The 16,638-nt window shown below is 37.6% G+C and overlaps 1 protein-coding gene across 2 annotated transcripts in view; it reads right to left on the minus strand.

Annotated features, from left to right (window-relative positions):
* The window catches only part of SVIL (supervillin), a 138,063-nt gene that overhangs the window by 37,009 nt on the left and 84,416 nt on the right, over positions 1 to 16,638 (minus strand). The window contains exons 7-16 of one of the 2 annotated variants that reach the window (XM_071559982.1): positions 14,647 to 14,727; positions 11,787 to 12,674; positions 11,292 to 11,456; positions 10,634 to 10,668; positions 9,499 to 9,560; positions 8,999 to 9,138; positions 8,151 to 8,246; positions 6,678 to 6,930; positions 3,553 to 4,123; positions 1,852 to 2,071 (exon numbers count right to left, since the gene is read on the minus strand). In XM_071559982.1, the coding sequence (XP_071416083.1) occupies positions 1,852 to 2,071; positions 3,553 to 4,123; positions 6,678 to 6,930; positions 8,151 to 8,246; positions 8,999 to 9,138; positions 9,499 to 9,560; positions 10,634 to 10,668; positions 11,292 to 11,456; positions 11,787 to 12,674; positions 14,647 to 14,727 (2,511 nt within the window). The remainder of the gene's footprint in view (positions 1 to 1,851; positions 2,072 to 3,552; positions 4,124 to 6,677; positions 6,931 to 8,150; positions 8,247 to 8,998; positions 9,139 to 9,498; positions 9,561 to 10,633; positions 10,669 to 11,291; positions 11,457 to 11,786; positions 12,675 to 14,646; positions 14,728 to 16,638) is intronic. The other variant, XM_071559981.1, reaches the window with a different exon arrangement.

The following is a 16,638-nucleotide window of genomic DNA, read 5'->3' on the forward strand; positions in this document are numbered from 1 at the left end:
TACTTCTGAAAATGCCAGGCATGCACTCAGTCCACAAGGATAATATTAGTTCAGTGAAGCAAGTCTTTGAGAAAATGGCTTTCGTCCAGACCATCATCCTGCATCCTGCCCAAATACCATTACATGTGTGGAAAAGTTGTTCTTCCAAAAGGTGAAAGAATGTCTGACACAGCCAGAAAAATCCGCTGGATGGAAAGGTGAAGTTAGTAAATGTAAAAGGAAAAAAAAAATCAAAGTGTAATAGTTAATCTTTAGCAGAAATGGTCTTTGATGTTTATGAATACTTGGCATCACCAACAGCCAAGCAAAAGAAAATGACTGGTTGTACTTTTTAAATTCTGGGACAAGAAGTAGACTACTGTGGTATTTTGGAAGTCTAAAACATTTTGATATCAGCTCAGTCATTTACAGACGTTTGTGGAATAAGGATATACAAATTTCTGACAAGACAGCAGGTATTTTCTTTTGTCAGCTCTGGGACAGACTAATAAAAGAAATTCCTGGTTGTTAATGTAACTGACAGTCTTCTACTTTGGTTCCTCAAAAGATCAACTCAGCTGAGGCATTAAAGTTAGGACTAAAGCAGCTGCTAATAGTTGGATCTTCCCTTCCCTCCAACCTCTTTTTCTTCACCAGAATCAGGGGAGGCAGATTATTTACTACTTATAAACCAGAAGTTACTGGTCTTAAACCTTATCTGCCCAGATAATTGACATTTACATCAGAGGTATGGGAAGGGGGGTGTGAAAGTTGCTTTAAACCAAACAAGAATAAACTGAAAAAGGTAAGTATATCCTTCAGAAGGGGCACTAAGACTGCTGTAGCTGTCCCCACACCCCCTTTGTATACAGGGGAAAATGGAGTAGGGTGCTCTATAAATGTGAATGACTCACATACCTCCTGGAAATACAAGAATTTAAGAAGCATACTTTAGAATCATGTTTAAAAGAAAAAAAAAACCAAACGTTCAGAGTTCCTAATATCACAGCTATCTCACCACCAAGTGAGGGAATACTTTTACACAGTGAAAGTGTAATCAAACAGCTATTTTTATTTGTTGGTTCTGCTTTCACTGCAGAAAAACTAAAGTAAAAATAGGCCTATTTGTCAAACTGAAGCAAACAGTCATAATTTTACTCACTGGACTGCTACCAATTTGGGACTGAGTCTGGGACTCTCCAAGTTTTATCTAAATCAGAAAAATTTTTACAAGTACTACAGCAGCTACTGGAACTCCGGCCCTGAACTCCCACTGGCTGCACAAACACAGGATCAGAAAGATGTTGGATTGGAAAAATTATTTCTAGTATTCCTACAAACCTGTCCAACTTATAATCCTTTTAAAATCCCTACAGTAAGTTCTCAGAAGTCAAAATGGCAACCGTGTATTTCTGAAGTAGAGGGGGCAATATCAGAGAGTCTATCCCTGACACCCTGTACTTAGCTTTGTTAAGACACCCACAGAGAGCAAAAAGAAATGGTTATTAAACAAATACAGAATCAAATTAGAGGTTTTCTAAGTGAAAGCAGAACCTGGGGAAGTATATTTAATGTATAAATGTATCTTGAATATGTAGCTTTAACAACTTTAATTTCCTGACATAGTTATTGATTATTCAGCTGGCTTTTTCAAATCAGGTTATGCTCCCTTGAATGCCAATTCTCATTCACCATCATCTCCTTTATAAGCATGCCAGGCAGATTAGCTGCATGTTTCTGTTGGTAGTAATAATAAAGCCTAATAATCACTACTTAGGTTTTTCAGAAACAGTTTCAAAGCTTCTTTTCATGCCATTAACAGTCTAATAACTGTATTTATAGGGATCATTAAAAAAAGTGAAAATTAAGTACCTTTCCTTAATTGACATTGTTTTGCTGGAATTATCAAGGACATCCTCAGTTGTTTGTGCTTTGCTCTCTCCAATGGAAAACATCTCACAGGAATTCTTATAAGATTTGCCTTCCAATTGTTCAGAGAGCTCCTGCAGTCTACAGGATGCCGCAGCTGCAGTTTGGGAAACCGTCCTCATTGCTGATGTGCTGGTGAGTTCAGAATTAGGCTCAGCGTGGTCTGCCCATTCAAAAGAGAAGTGCTGAATTAGACTTAGTTCTATACTCAAAGATATTTTACCTATCTAATACTGAAACAGCAAATTTATTTTTTAAACATTCATATCACATACTCTTTCAGCAGGGAAAAGATTCTGGCTGAGCTAAAGTACACAGATTAATTGTGAAGTATTATTTGCTGCAGAAACTGGCTGTTTGTGACTGATGTTCACACGAAGCCACAGATTATCATGTTCAATACACAATTCTGAACTTCATATGGATGAGGTACAAACTGCTGCTCCAATCATCACACCAACAGAAAAACAAAAGGATAGATAAAAGTGAGAGGGAACAAAGAGCAGGGGGAGAGAAGCAGACAAAATTTAAACAAGAAATTAACTTATTGGTAAAGCAGTTTAATGCATGATGAATAGCATACTGGCCGGACGTTTAATTTCTAAATAGAGGCATTATTTTGTAGGTGGGTGTTGGGTGATTTCTGGGTATGTTTCTTCAAGTGGCAATTAAACCACAGGAAAAACTGCCTTGATGAAAGATAAATGCACCATCACAGTCATCCTTAAAGAAATATAAATGATCTTCATTTTTCTTCTTGAAATTTTATAAGCACAACATTCCCTCTGATAGACAACTGCTCCTGTTTTATCCCAGTCTCCATGTCCCCTGCAGTCATCAAAAGCTAATTGGATAGAATGGATACTGCTTTTGAGGAATACAGGCAGAACTATACTGTCCCCTCTATGCTTGTGTGAACACCATTAAATTCAAAACAAATTAACTTCACAGGATGAAGACACAATGCTTTTAGTGCTACAGGGTACTGTGGTCCTGTCACCCATTATAATAAACCAGAAAAGCAATAAATATGCTTCTAAATTCAACAGAAGACTATGCAATGACCAAATCCACTGATTTATTTTGAAAGTACTTTATTTTAAGATGGGCAAGTTTACTTTTTAAGTTTAAATTATGTTGTGCATATAGAAATGCAATTGCTCTGAGAATTTCTTGGGTTGTATTTGTCACTACACTAAAGAGAATATAGTATCAGTTTTGCAAAATGAATTATCTGAAAATTATCTGCTACTAGCTATGAAGGCACATATGTAGTTAATTCATAACTATATATGCACAATAAGGAAAAAATTAAGGGCAGGTACTTGACCGGGGGCGGCAAGTTTAGTTTGTTCAGCCTTCTGTAGGGCAGGGGCAAGGGCAAAAAAAAGGATAAATCTTAGCTTCAGCATATAATATGACTACTGTCAAAGTAAGAAAATCTGAATAAAAATGTAGCTATCTTTAAAGACTAAAGAATTGAAAGAACAAAAAAATAAAAACCTGCATTTTTAAAACTTAAGGCTTTACAGGTATTACTCTACTCTCAAGCAGTGTTTAAAAAAGGAGACGTAACCAGCCTTGATAAAGCTTGAAACATCATTTACTGAATGAGACTACACCACCAGCAAGTATATACTGCACCTCTTTGCCAAGTCTTGCTTTTCGTAACACTTTCCAAATTCATCTTTTCTTCAAAGGACTGGCCTTCTTTGACTTCCCATTTACTTTGCATGCCAGTATCAATTTCCTTCTGTTCAAGAGGCTGAAAAAGTCCTTGTGAACTGAACAGTTCCAAGCTGCCCTTCCTCAGGAAGCTGTATGTTGTCTCTTTGTGGTGATCTCCTGTTTTTTCAGGAACAGGATGTGTGGTTTCTTCCTCAAAGGAGCTGTACTTTGTAATTTCATTAGCTTCATGTGTTGGAAACCTCTTCCTCTCTTCTTCATGTTTTTTTGATGCTCTTCTGCTTTCTAGTGCTTCCATCGAGGGCTGCCACTGTTCTGATTTCTGTGTACGTTTTCCTGATGAGTCCAAGTTTTCTGCTGAAGAGTGGAACCTCAAATCAGCTCTAGCAGCAGCACTCACACTCCCATCACTAGCTGGCTTCACGTGCAGGTCTCCAGCAAACAACGGAGCAAGGGCAGATGCCATTGCTGAAACTGATGTTGCAACTGCACTTGACAGGGGAGTAATTTTTCCACTTTCATTTTGTACCTATGAAGAAAAAGAAAAAAAAACCAACAACAAAACAAGCAAGGAACTCAAATAGGACTTAAAAGCTCTGAAATTAGCAATTCCAAAAGAGTCTAATCATGTCAGTTCTTCAGAGGTATGTTTCTGTATGAATATAGTGCTCTATCAATAATCAATATAGACTAGAAACAGATAAGGAAAACAACAATGCCCCCATAATTTGGCAGCAGATGGATTATTCCCCCCAAGACAAAAATGACTGCAACATCTTTAGTAATAAGTGGTGTATGTGTAGCATGCAACATGACGTTGTTTCAGGCCTCTGTGGAAAGGCTCACGCTGGCAGGGAACTGGGGGGAGAAATTAGTTCAGGTTCCAGACGCCGGATGACATGCCATGTGCCCAGGCTAATCAACTCTGCATCTCAGCAGGACTAATTAGCTTTGGCACAGCTCTGCTCTTATACAGTTCTGCAGCTTCGAGCTCTGAAGTTTGTTCAGCACCAGAGAGAGACTTCTCTGTGCTGTCCTACACACGGCAGACATTGCTGATGCTTCACCCACATAAATCACCTACACACAGGACTTTTTCAGGTATAAATATTGGCTGTCATGAGCAAAGTATTTGAACCTAAGAAGCATATTAAAAATACTTCCAAATTTGCTTTGCCAGTCTTCACAGTGGAGCAGCTATCTTTTCTACTCTTCTAAGATAATAATTTTATAAAGTTTTCCTAGAATACAATTAAGATGGAACTTTTTTCTGAAATGCAGAGTTTGGCTTTATCTTCTCAAAAGGATACAAAAGCTATGAAAGAGAGTGACAAACATGCCTCATAGACATCAGGAAGGTTGTTTTTTGTTGTTTTCTTAAACTGCAGAGCTAGTGAGCAGCACACAAAAGGAATAGACAAGATCACACCAGTAGGAGGAAACCAGCTCAGAAATTAAAATATGCATGCAGATTCCATAAAGGATGGACAACACAATCATTTGTTAAGCAAATTGGAAAGCAGAGCAAAGACTACTATGTTAGGTCAAAGATTTCAAAGAAAGATTAAGAAAATAGTTACCAGTTTATTTTTTTTCCATTGCATCTATCAGAATCAGAAATTTAGAGGAGATCAGAAAAGTGACTTCAGCTTTAATTACAGGATATTTACATTTTCAATTATGCACTTTGGGAAAGTAATCTCTAGATACCTATTTTGATATCTCTCTTTTGTTTCTTCCTAGAAAAATCATACTTGCATCTCAAAACATCCCTCCAAATGAACAGTTCACTATAAAAGTCTTTTGGAAAAGACACTCCCACTGACTTTGTTTCAGAGTAAACTCTGGTTTCTTTTGCTAGGTTCAGAAAGAAAGAGATAACAAAACACGCTTCCTCTGAGTTTCCTTGCTTGAAGAGCAAGTTTGTTCTGTAAAAGTCTGACAAAATAATGTGACTGTCACTTTGTTGCCATCTGCTTCAGCTCCTTTCTGTTGATCCCCTTCCTGGCCCCCAAACAAGTTAGTGACACAGTCATTAAAGAGGCCAGGCTGTGACAGTGATTGGCACATGGAAAGTGAATGGAAAAATAACTATGTAAGGTCTGGAAATCTCTCTAAATCTGGCAAACATTTATTACTACTTCCAGAGTAAGCAAAGTAGGCATAAAGTATGATTATATATCTGTACAACTTTACACCAATATGTTTAAAGAAATCCTGCCTTCTCACTATTCTATTACTATAATATGGAAAACATATAATCATGGATTAAGCATATAGAAAGAGAAGGGTAGGAACTTTCTAACAGATTGATCCAAATCGCTAGAAATACAACATGCATAGGAGTTGTGCTTCACAATTAAAGTGATTTCTTTTAAACATGTAACACTAAGGGACTGATCAATGTGCTATTGAGATTAGCTCTGAAAGATCACTGCTGGGCCACCTCATGCTCAGGCTTCACTAAAAAGGCATTCCTTGGCAGTTTCAATTACAGGAAGGATTCCAGAACAGGAAGCCCAATTCTACCACACACATTAAATAATTTCTTTTTGGCCATGACTTTCTGAATTCCAAAAGTATCCTGCTTTTAAGGAAAAAAATTAAGATAAAAATCAATGCCCCCTTCCAGAAGAAACTGACACACTATGTCCTGATTAATAATGGAAATATATAGTGCTTTCAGGAATGGGCCTGAAAGTGGCACATGACAAAGCTCCAAAATTCCCTGAAAATACAACTAAAACACAATTACATGTGTCACAGTTTTTACCCCTTTGATTAGGAATTTACTTTTAGAAGACATGTAATACTCTACCAGAAAAGATACACACTGTGAAAGGTACAGCATGCACTGAACAGGAAGATGATGTACTCTCGAATTACTTAAAATAAGAAGAAAACCACACTAACAAGGTTAAACACTTCAGGGGATGTTGTTCCTCAATGTCAGAAGACTTCCTGAGCAAGCTCTCTCTCCAGTGTGTAGGTTGGAGCAAAGGAAAGGCCAGCCAACAGTATCTTACACTGAAGCTGTTTTCTAAAAAAAACCCCAAATGCAGAAGAGCTCAGATGGCACTTACCTGCTCCACTTCTCCAAGAGTGACTGGCTGAGTCTGGTAACGGGCATTCATTCTCCTGTGCCTCATATCTCCGCGATTCCTTGTGGAGATGGCCCTGGACACTGGCTGAGACAATTTATTAAACAAAGCCATCTTTTCTGCTAAACTTAAAGTGGAAGAATCTGGTTCATCAGACTGATCTTGACCCATCGCCTCTTTGGCTGCTCTTATCTCCTCTTTAGCTAAAATTTTTTGGTGTGCTGATGCCTGCAAGCTGAAGAAACAGAACTGGAAATTATTTTTGAAGAAGCTGTTATGCAGTTTTAAAATCTCAACCTGATAGAAGCAGAAGAACTGCATGTGAAGCACAATAGCCAATGTAATATAGCAGCCTAAGTGGGTATGCAGTGGTTCAACATTGGCATAATGAATTCAAATTCAACAGCTGAAGATTAAAAAAAAAGTTAGGTTTTCATTCAAAAATTCATTTGATTAGGACAAGACATTTTTTTTAAAAGGGGAACTTCAAGATTGAAGAGAGATTTTTCAGACAATCTCTTTATACAGAACACGGAGCTATGGAGAGACATTTAGATGCCTGCTGTAGCACAAACACAGCTCCTACAGTACAATTTATGTAAAGTTCAATTTTATTGAAAGTAAACAGAACATTTAAAAGACAGACTTAAACTCCAAGTTAGTGCTGCTTTTAGGTTAGCATAAATTGCAATGCCTCTTATAATTTAAAGTGGAACAGAATTCAGACTGACTTGCTTTGAGTTATCTAGGGTAACTCAACAACAAAAAATAGTTTTGAAACACAGTTTGATTTTGAAGACTGTCCGACCAATGCTGAAGGCAGGCACATTCATTCATAAAAGCTGTAATTGCATTTGTCTCTACAATAATGTATTTTATTCACCTTTACAATAAAATATTTTACTGTTCATCTTCTGCCACATTTATGGCATTAGTAGAATTTTCTATTTTTTTTTTTTCTGTCATGGTCTCTGCTAAAATTCTCTTGTTCAGAACAGGCAACAGTATTCTGCAGCTTTACCTATAGGTGGTGCAATTTCTTATATTTCCTTTAGTTTTGCAAGCTAAAAAAAATATATATATATATGTAGAGACAGACAAAGGACATGTACTCCTTATGAAATCAAGCACTCAGCTTTGTTATTTTCATTTCAGGATGACATTACCATATAAAAAAATTCCAAGAGCAAAGAGGGTTCTGCTAGGTTTGCTCACATGCAAATTAATTCCTTTCACAAAGAAGAATACGCGTGTAAACGTGTTTAGAAGGTTCCTGAAAACAGACGTTTGACAAAAAAAAAAGCTGCATTGCTTTATCATGCAAACATAAATGACAAATGTTCTTGAAATGAGTATTGACTTGACACATTGAAAAAGCATTCAAGACTTTAAAGATGCATCTGCTATTGAGAAATCTTGTGCTCCATGTAACATGCATGTTTACCCCCCCAGTACCTGGTAGGTTGTACAGTGCTCTTAACTACAGTGGGACTAGGTACTCTTGTCACTACTGTGTGGGTATTCACAGAACGTGAAGCAGGGGTAGTTTCACTTTAAAGAATTGCCAAGGAGGGAAAATTCACAGGGAGAGAGAAGAAAAAAGCATTAAGAAAAGCAATACATAAAGTGTTAACTACAGAAAAGACCAAAACAAAACAGGAAAAAAACAAAACAGAAATGATTTTTAATTAACTTAGTTATCTGCTGTGGCATTTTCAAAATTGTTTCAAATCCTTTGAAAGAACTAAAAACCTAGAAAAGCAAACAGGCTACCTCTTGAAGTTATTCATTACCCACAACATAAGCCACCTTTTAGTAGACCATTAAGTGAACATCCATTCACCTTTGTTTCATTTTCCCCCAAAACTATTTTCCCTTTTTCAGGAAAATGTCATGATATATGACCGGAGTGGAAGAAATGCATTTCCAAAAAGCACATTTGAGATTTCAGAGTGTAAAAGCTTTTCCGCAATACATACACAATCCATATAAAATTTTGCAGATTTCCCTTAGTGCAAAGTATCTTTCTCACTTGAGTTATGAAACGATGCTATGATTAATCTCGTTTACCTAATCCACAGGTTCCTAAACTTTGTGCCAAATCACAGCTCATACAAGTTATGCTTTACTAGTCCCTCTACATCTAAAAAAGGAATTCCAGTATAGTTTCCCCTGTGGTTCTCAAAGCCGTTAGTATTAAATGTTTTCCTTGCTACAAAGTTATAAGCACCACAGATATGGAACTTATTCCCAGATTTGAAAGCAGGAGCCAGAGCTGAAGCCAATACATGTACAAGACTTACGTTGCTGCAATGACCACCTCCTCGCTGGTAATTGGTTGTGTGTGAGATCTATCCTGCAAACGTCGCAGTCTTCTCTCTACTGCTGAACTTCTTGTAGGTGGTTTAGGAATATTTTTCATTTCTAATGATTTTTCCATTTCCTAAGAGGACATATGTCATAATTAAGGCTATGGAAGGAAAGTTCTAAAACAATACTTTCTTTTCAGCTTCCTTGAGTGCAGAGTTCTGAAGTACCCAAGTTAAAAGCAGGATGCAATTGCACAGTATGCATCATGGAGTTAAAACTAACTACACACCTCTCTCTAAATGATATTTTTATAGAATGCTTAGGAGAAACAGGTCTACTGTGTAGGCAGGGAATAAAGTAAAAAAACCCAAAGTTATGTAGCTTGGACTTGGTTAACTGCATTATACTTCCTTGTAATGCACTTTGGGTTCCTTCAGCATCTTGTATATGAAATGTATAATTCAGCCTCTTATTTAGAAAATGCAATACTTACTCTAAAAAGCAGTCTCTTTGCAGCCACACTTAGTTTGGCTCGGTCATCTAATTTTTCTTCATCTACACAAAGGAAACAAACAAAAAATAAGACATTGAACAGCTCATATTAAATGCAGTGGTTTGTTTTGTAGGATTTTTTTCTAATAAATTATTATAAATGAGCAAGTAAGTTGCTTGTTTCTCCCACTTAACAAAAGATTTATTATGACTCCAGTTGTGTAGACTTTATCTGTTTTTACATGTATTGCATCAGAGGAAAATTCTTGAAATGACTGCAAAAGACTTTTCCTCAGGACAGTTCATATCCTTTCATGTTATCCAAACAATCTCTTATGAATAATCAAACTGATTGTGTCAGTCTATAATAACACATGGACTAAGAAAATAATTAAAGACTGTCTTAAGGGTCAGTGAAAGTAGTGAATGTCTGTTTTCTACTAGCTGACCATTCTGATTACCACCTTGTGTCCCCATTTTTCAGAGGCTTAACTGGTATCCCTAGTAGCTGAAATCAGCATCCTCCAGATCCGAGGGCCAGCATCTCAAAGCTGCAGAGAGTATCAGCTTTCAAATAGCATAAGGCATTAAATCTAAATTTAGCTACTCATGAGATTACCTACTTAATTTGTGCCAGACTTGCCAAGGGTGACAAGAGGAAAAGAGAAGATGGCAGACAGAATTCTATAGTTTAATAATCTGCATCTTGCAACTTAGCCAGAAAACAAGTTAGCAAGAATCAGTTTCACATTATACTAAGGGCTTTTTTTTTTAGTTTTTAGTACTATACCACTTATTAAAACTGACTGATGATTAAGATTTTTTCCCAACAACTAGGTATTTATTGTCTAAATTGGAGAAAAAAAAAAGCAATCCCAACTATGTTGAAAGGTGTCAAGCCATTCCACCTTTGACTCCCATATGAAATTTGGTATCCATAGACACAGTTCTGGACTGAAATGAATTTGAAATCAAGTCTGCAGTAGATATGGCCTAAGGAAAATCGGTACTTCAAACATATTACAGACAGTTATTTTCAAGTGGATTTGTTTGCATTATCAAACAGATCTTCAGTTAAAACAAACCAAAATACGTTTGCTTCCATTTCTTCCTTAGAAAACAGTACACTAACATACCTTCGGCAGTTGGTATTTCTGCACTCAAAATTGACCTAGTGAAAAATTATCAAATAGAAAAAAGTTAGCTTGAAACAAGACATCAAAAATAAAATTAAAATTCAATATGAAGTAGGAGGATCTCAAAAGTCTTAAGAATGGGAGAATTTATTTATTTTTCAAGTTTCAATAGTGTCAACTTGGGAACATCCTTTAATAAAGCATTAAGGCAAGCAACTGCAGGCGAACATAAATACCATAAAGGAAAATGATTTCTAGTTCATCTTGCAGAAAATATAAGTCTAACACTTGCTGCCAGCTCTTTTAATATAAATTAGGTAGTTTTGGTAGTTTACAAAAAAAATAAATGATAAAGCAGAGTAGGTGGAAACTCTTTATATAGAACTAAAAGCATTTATTATTAGATAGAACCAGACAGCTCCAATACTTAATGATGATTCACTGTTCACCAATTTACATAGGAGGAATTTACAACAAATTGGTTTTGTCAGGAGTGTTTTGGGTTTCATATTGTAAGAAGCTACAACACATATTTGATGGTTTTTAAAGAGAAACAGTAACCTTGCAAAATATTTATGCTATTAAGAACAGATCTTTTCACAAGCTTGTTCATGTCTACCTGCACCAGAATGCTACACAGAGCTACGTACGTGCCTACCTATCTGTCTCCTTTCGTTCTGCTGACGTTATAGGTTGAGTTTTAAATCTCTCAGAAGTCTTTCTATTTTCACCAGGAGTAAAATAGCGCCTCGCCTTTCGTGGCCCACGGTCACCATTGGCAGACACAGTACTACCTGCCGCTGACAGCTCAAACCGAGACTCACTTTCAAATCGCATGATAGAGAGCGCATAGAAAAGAAAATAGGAGAGAAGTAAAGCATAGATGTAAGCATCTCAACAATTCTCTAGAGATCACTCTGCATGCTCCTCCAGTAACATGCGCAGACGTACACATTCCAGCTACCCCACATCACAACTTGCACTAGCAAGCAGAAGCACAAAAGCAGGATTCAAACCATCTCAGCCTCCAGTACACACTGGTGAGAGCTAAGCTGTGTGCTTTAAGTGCCGAACACAACTGCTGTTGAGTGTGTGTAATTTTTGCCAAGGACGTGCAAGTTTCACACGAAAATAGGATTGAAATGTCACCTACAGTTCCGTTTTCTTGTTGGCATTAGCAGTCTCCAAAAAGACATTACGGAGCTGGGCAACAGAGACTTTTGTGTCAACCATGCCAATCTCACCATTTGGTGGATTTGCTTCCATGCTCTCCTTACTTTTAAAAGCTTCTAGCCTAGGAGTCACAGTATAGTCAGACATTGAGCGAGTCAGGACCTTATGCTTTGTTGTTGACACTTTCCAAACAGGAGCCTTTGCTTTGGAAGGGTGCAATACAGATCCGCTCTGTATGTACATAACAGCTTCGCTCCTTTCTATGTTCTCAGGGGTCTTAAGCTGCTGCTCAGAGGCCTGCCTCTTATTGCATTCCAACTCTCTCTGAATTTCTGAGTTAACTTTCAGCTTGCTTGCAGAGGAGGAACTCCCCACAGGGGTATCTAATTCTCCTCCTCCAAAGAGGCCTTCATGGTTCTTCCCTTGCTTGCGAATCTCTGATGGCAAAATTGGTCTTCTGCCTTTGGAAGCCTGTTCACCCTCCAAGGAATCTTCTTCAACAGGTTTTGTTCCATGACTGGGTGCTTCTTTCTTTTCACTCTCTGATGCAGCAGCTGCTGATGATTTTGTTACAAGGTTAACATTGTCTGGTGGGAGGAGGCTGCCAATAGGGATGTTTGCTGGTTCTTCTGTTGCCATGAGCTGAGCTGTGTGAGCAATGCCAGCAGGCTGAATATAGCCATGTATTGGTTGGCGCACGGAACTGACGGGCTGATTTATAACCCTATCAAACGCAGACGTTTCTGTCTGAAGAGCCATGTAGTGGGCTGGCACTGGATGGGATTTTCTCTGAGATACTGTGTCTGTGACAAATTCAGGGCTTCCACGAGCACTTTCCTCTTTCACCAATTTCTCTCTAACTTTTACTCTTTAAGAAAGAAAAAGGATTAAAGCTGTGAACAGCAATACCCAATCTGGAAAGGAACACAGACACCTACTGTGGGTACAGACAGCAACAAGGTATTAAAATAAAAAAACAATTAGCACATAAAAGAAAGCAATCGTATGATGCAACCCCTTTCCCCCCCCCAGATCTTAGCAGTAACATTGCTCAAAAACACTCAAATGATTCACAGGCCCTTGAACATGCATGACTCCTGAGAAGGTAACTGTGCAAGCTCTGAAAGCATCCAGCATGTTCCTATGAGATCATGACTTTGTCTGTCAAACAGCACATACCCATAGTCTCAAACAAGATGATCAAAATTGCATTTTATAATATCAAAGTTTGGTTCAGTCTGAAATTGCAAATTCTGCTGGCAATCATGTATACAGTCAGATTTTTGAAGATGTCTAAACATTGGGCAGATTATGTCATATCAAGATGTTGCATTGGAAAAAGGGATGAAAAACATGGTATCTTCACCTAGCCTTTCAAACAGTTTGCCAGAGACTGGTTTACTTGTGCTTTTGGGTATCATATAAGAGATCTGAATGTTACATGTAGTGTAACCTATTTCAGTGAGAAAAAGTGTTGAAAGGGCAAGGCTTAAAGCCCAAAGTAAAACTATGGCATGGCTGTTGCTCTTCAAAGAGCTTGCAGGGAAGAAAGGGATTTAGAAACCAAAACAGGCATTCTGTTTTAAAATGTGTCATTGCATTCTAACATGCAAAAATTCAGGAATGCTCCCAAAAGTTACCTTACTTCAGTGTGTTTTCTAGAAACACCTCTGGACTTGTGTAACATTCATGCAAACCAGAGTTGTGTTTAACCTTTAGAAACTGAAAGCAACAGTGCAACAGAGGGCAAGCAGGTGCAGCCAGAGGCAGCCTTTGCTCTGTGACTGTCGCTGCAGGTCAGCTCTCAGCAGTTTCACAGCCTCGCTGAGGACTCGGACAGCTTACAGGGCCAATGTTTGGAAGTAATGAACACACAGTATTAAAAACGAAAGCTCTGTGCTTCCTCCCCTCCCAAATGGGTTTAAAAAATTATTTTAATTCTGAGGGAGAAACTCAAATAAAATAGGATACTAGCTCTATTTGAAACTAAGTAATCCAGCTCCAAGTATGTGCAATTCCAGGCTTGCTACCAACAGAGTTTTTGAAGGTTGCGTTATTAAAAAAAAAAGTTACAAAAAAGAGGCAAATTATCTAAGAGAACAATGCAGGATATCCAAAAATTACCTTAAACACCAATCTTTGTAATATTTTGGTGCTTCTCACCTCTGAGGATTGATGCATTTATCAGGGAAAACTTCTAAAAGTTACTTAAGCACAGAAAGAGTGCAAGTCTGAAAAAGTATTCTTTGGACTACATGTACCAAGCATTCTCCAGAATGTCCACACTAGTATTAGTAGTGGGTTATAAGAAATACCTTAATCAGAAACATAAAAAGAGTCTTCCTACAATGTTTTTCATGGTGGGATCACTGTATGTGTTACCAAACTGGGAGAAAGCCTGTACCTCTGCTAGAGATCTTGCTTTACTTTTCCATTTTTTTTTCCCCCCACTTCTCTTGTACCATCTCTTTTGGAATTCAAGGAATTAATTGTAGGGAATGCTAAGATGAAATGGTGTATGTTATAGAAATCTGCTGTTCGCAGAGTACGAAGTGGAATAAAATAAGAAGTTATAAAATTTAGTGGAAGTCAGAATCATAGTAGCTGTGATAGAAGTTTGGGGTGTTTGTACTTCTTCACCAAAATACCAATGGGCCGTAAGTTAGAATAAAAGCAGATGCTTCAAAAAAGTTTCAACAGCTCTTTATCCACAAGAAATAACATTTTCTAACTTGCTGTTAAAAGAAAATTAAAGGCAAGTGTTAAATGAACACAGAGTGAACGGAAAGAAAAGAGGTTTGTAGTCTGATTATTAGCCACACAGCCATGTTTTATGATACCTGGAGGGCCAGCTGATAAGTGAAGGTGTGTCCCCTTCCGAATCTTTCTGAAGAAACCATTCAGGTTTTGCTTTCCCTGCACTACTACAGAAAACAGAACTTCAGGTAACTTTTGAAATCTTAACACATACTCCCATTATTTCTCCTGCTGTTCCCTCCCCATTGCTTTTTATTCCTAATTACTCAATAGCGGAGGACTGTTCAATAAAACAAAAGCAATGCACACTAATCAAATTAAAAGGTGATAAACTGTGAAACAAACTATTATATTAATTGCAAAAAACATCCAGAAAGTGTTCTAAATGGTAAAGATTCTGTGAAGATAACTTTATCAAGTGTACATTGTCCAAAATTCGAGAAGTGAAAGCAACTACACAACCTTATTTCTGCCCTTTGTCATTGCAGGTCAGTTTGTGCAAGGACACTGGAAAAAGCTGTTAAAACCATCAATTTATTTTGTGGTTTAAAGAGGTAAAGACTGCTGCATCCAAAACAAAGTAGTAATAGGAATTCAATGAAGTTAAAAATTCAGATGGCTACATCATGCTTCCCAAGAAATCCTCAGAAGCATCAGGAACCCCTCTCTCCTCTTGTAACCTTGTTTCACAAAAGCTTCAGCTCTAGCACAAGTAAATCATGCTGTCTCACTAGGTGACTTGGGAAAGGAAAAGCTTAAGAAACAAAGTGATCCCTAATTTAATCCTGATTTCATTCTATTTCCATTCCAGTGTTGAAAGCATAAAAAGAAACAGGAGTACAACAAACCTAAAAAAGCTCTGCAGGAAAGGGTGTTCACAGACTTCCTGTGTACAGTTTCTCAAATACTTTCTTAGTTTTCCCACCTTCACCTAAAATTCCTCAGCAACAGTAGATGGCATCAAGTACTTTTAACCTCTGGCTGTCCTGCCACATTGACGTTTACAAACTCACTGCCCTGAGTGAGTTACATCTGAAAGAACTCCTCACATTGCAATAGCAGCACATGGGATGAAAATCCCAAATTAAGCTCCATGTCACGTACTTCAATTTTTCTTAGTCAGTCTTTTAAGAAAAATAGCTGAAAAAGGTCAAATCAACAACTGTTCTTAAGATAACAGTTGATTTGCTACAAATAAGTTTAAATTTGAGAACTCACCTATAGTTGTCACTGTATCCAAATCAATCTTAGAACAAACACCAACTGTTGAAACACCTTTTGTTTTTCCAAATGTTTTTGAATCTCTAATGGAACTGACCAAACAGAAGGTAAAACCCTTTCACAGAAGCTGTCCCAGTAGCTGGAACTGCTTTGAGGCAAGGGAACTTCCTTATCCTCTCTTAATGTGTACTTTGTCACATTTTTATAGTGGGCATGGCCCAAGCAGCAATTATCTGTAATTGATCATTCATCCTTTGAAGAGGGCAGTCAGAAGAACGCAAGCCACATTTTGACTTTCAGCAGTCAAATGCAGGCAAAGCCAAATGATACCTTCTCAACACTTTGTTGTCTTCTCAGTGATGAGTAACAGGATTAATTATCAAATCTTCTTAGGACTGAAGGCACAAAGCCTTCATATGTATCCCAATGCAAGATGCATTTATTTTGCAATTTGAACTCAGGAACTTTAAATTTAACAAAAAAAAATTAAATTGCAGCCTATATCATGTGGGACTGACTTCAGAACAGCCATCCCCTGAAAAACTGGAGTTAGCCCTTATTTCTCTTGTGCAAATAGCCTTATAGAAGAGCACCACATAGTAACTTTAAAGGGACTGCATGGAAACAGACAATGACTTCTTCACCACTCAAAAACAGGGACAAGGGTTTCTGAGAGGTTATTGTTACATCTCTGACTATCACACCGGTGAGTACACACTGGCACTGGAAGTGTCATGGGTATTAAAGAACAGGCTCTTGGCACTGTGACCTTTAAAATACCACCCATTGCCTACATGTATGTCCAAACAAGAGACAATCCTCAGCTTAAGCTTTTGGCTGCTCTAAGTGCTACA

This window comes from Pithys albifrons, chromosome 7 (genome assembly GCF_047495875.1).
Source record: "Pithys albifrons albifrons isolate INPA30051 chromosome 7, PitAlb_v1, whole genome shotgun sequence".
Classification (NCBI taxonomy): Eukaryota; Metazoa; Chordata; class Aves; order Passeriformes; family Thamnophilidae; genus Pithys; species Pithys albifrons.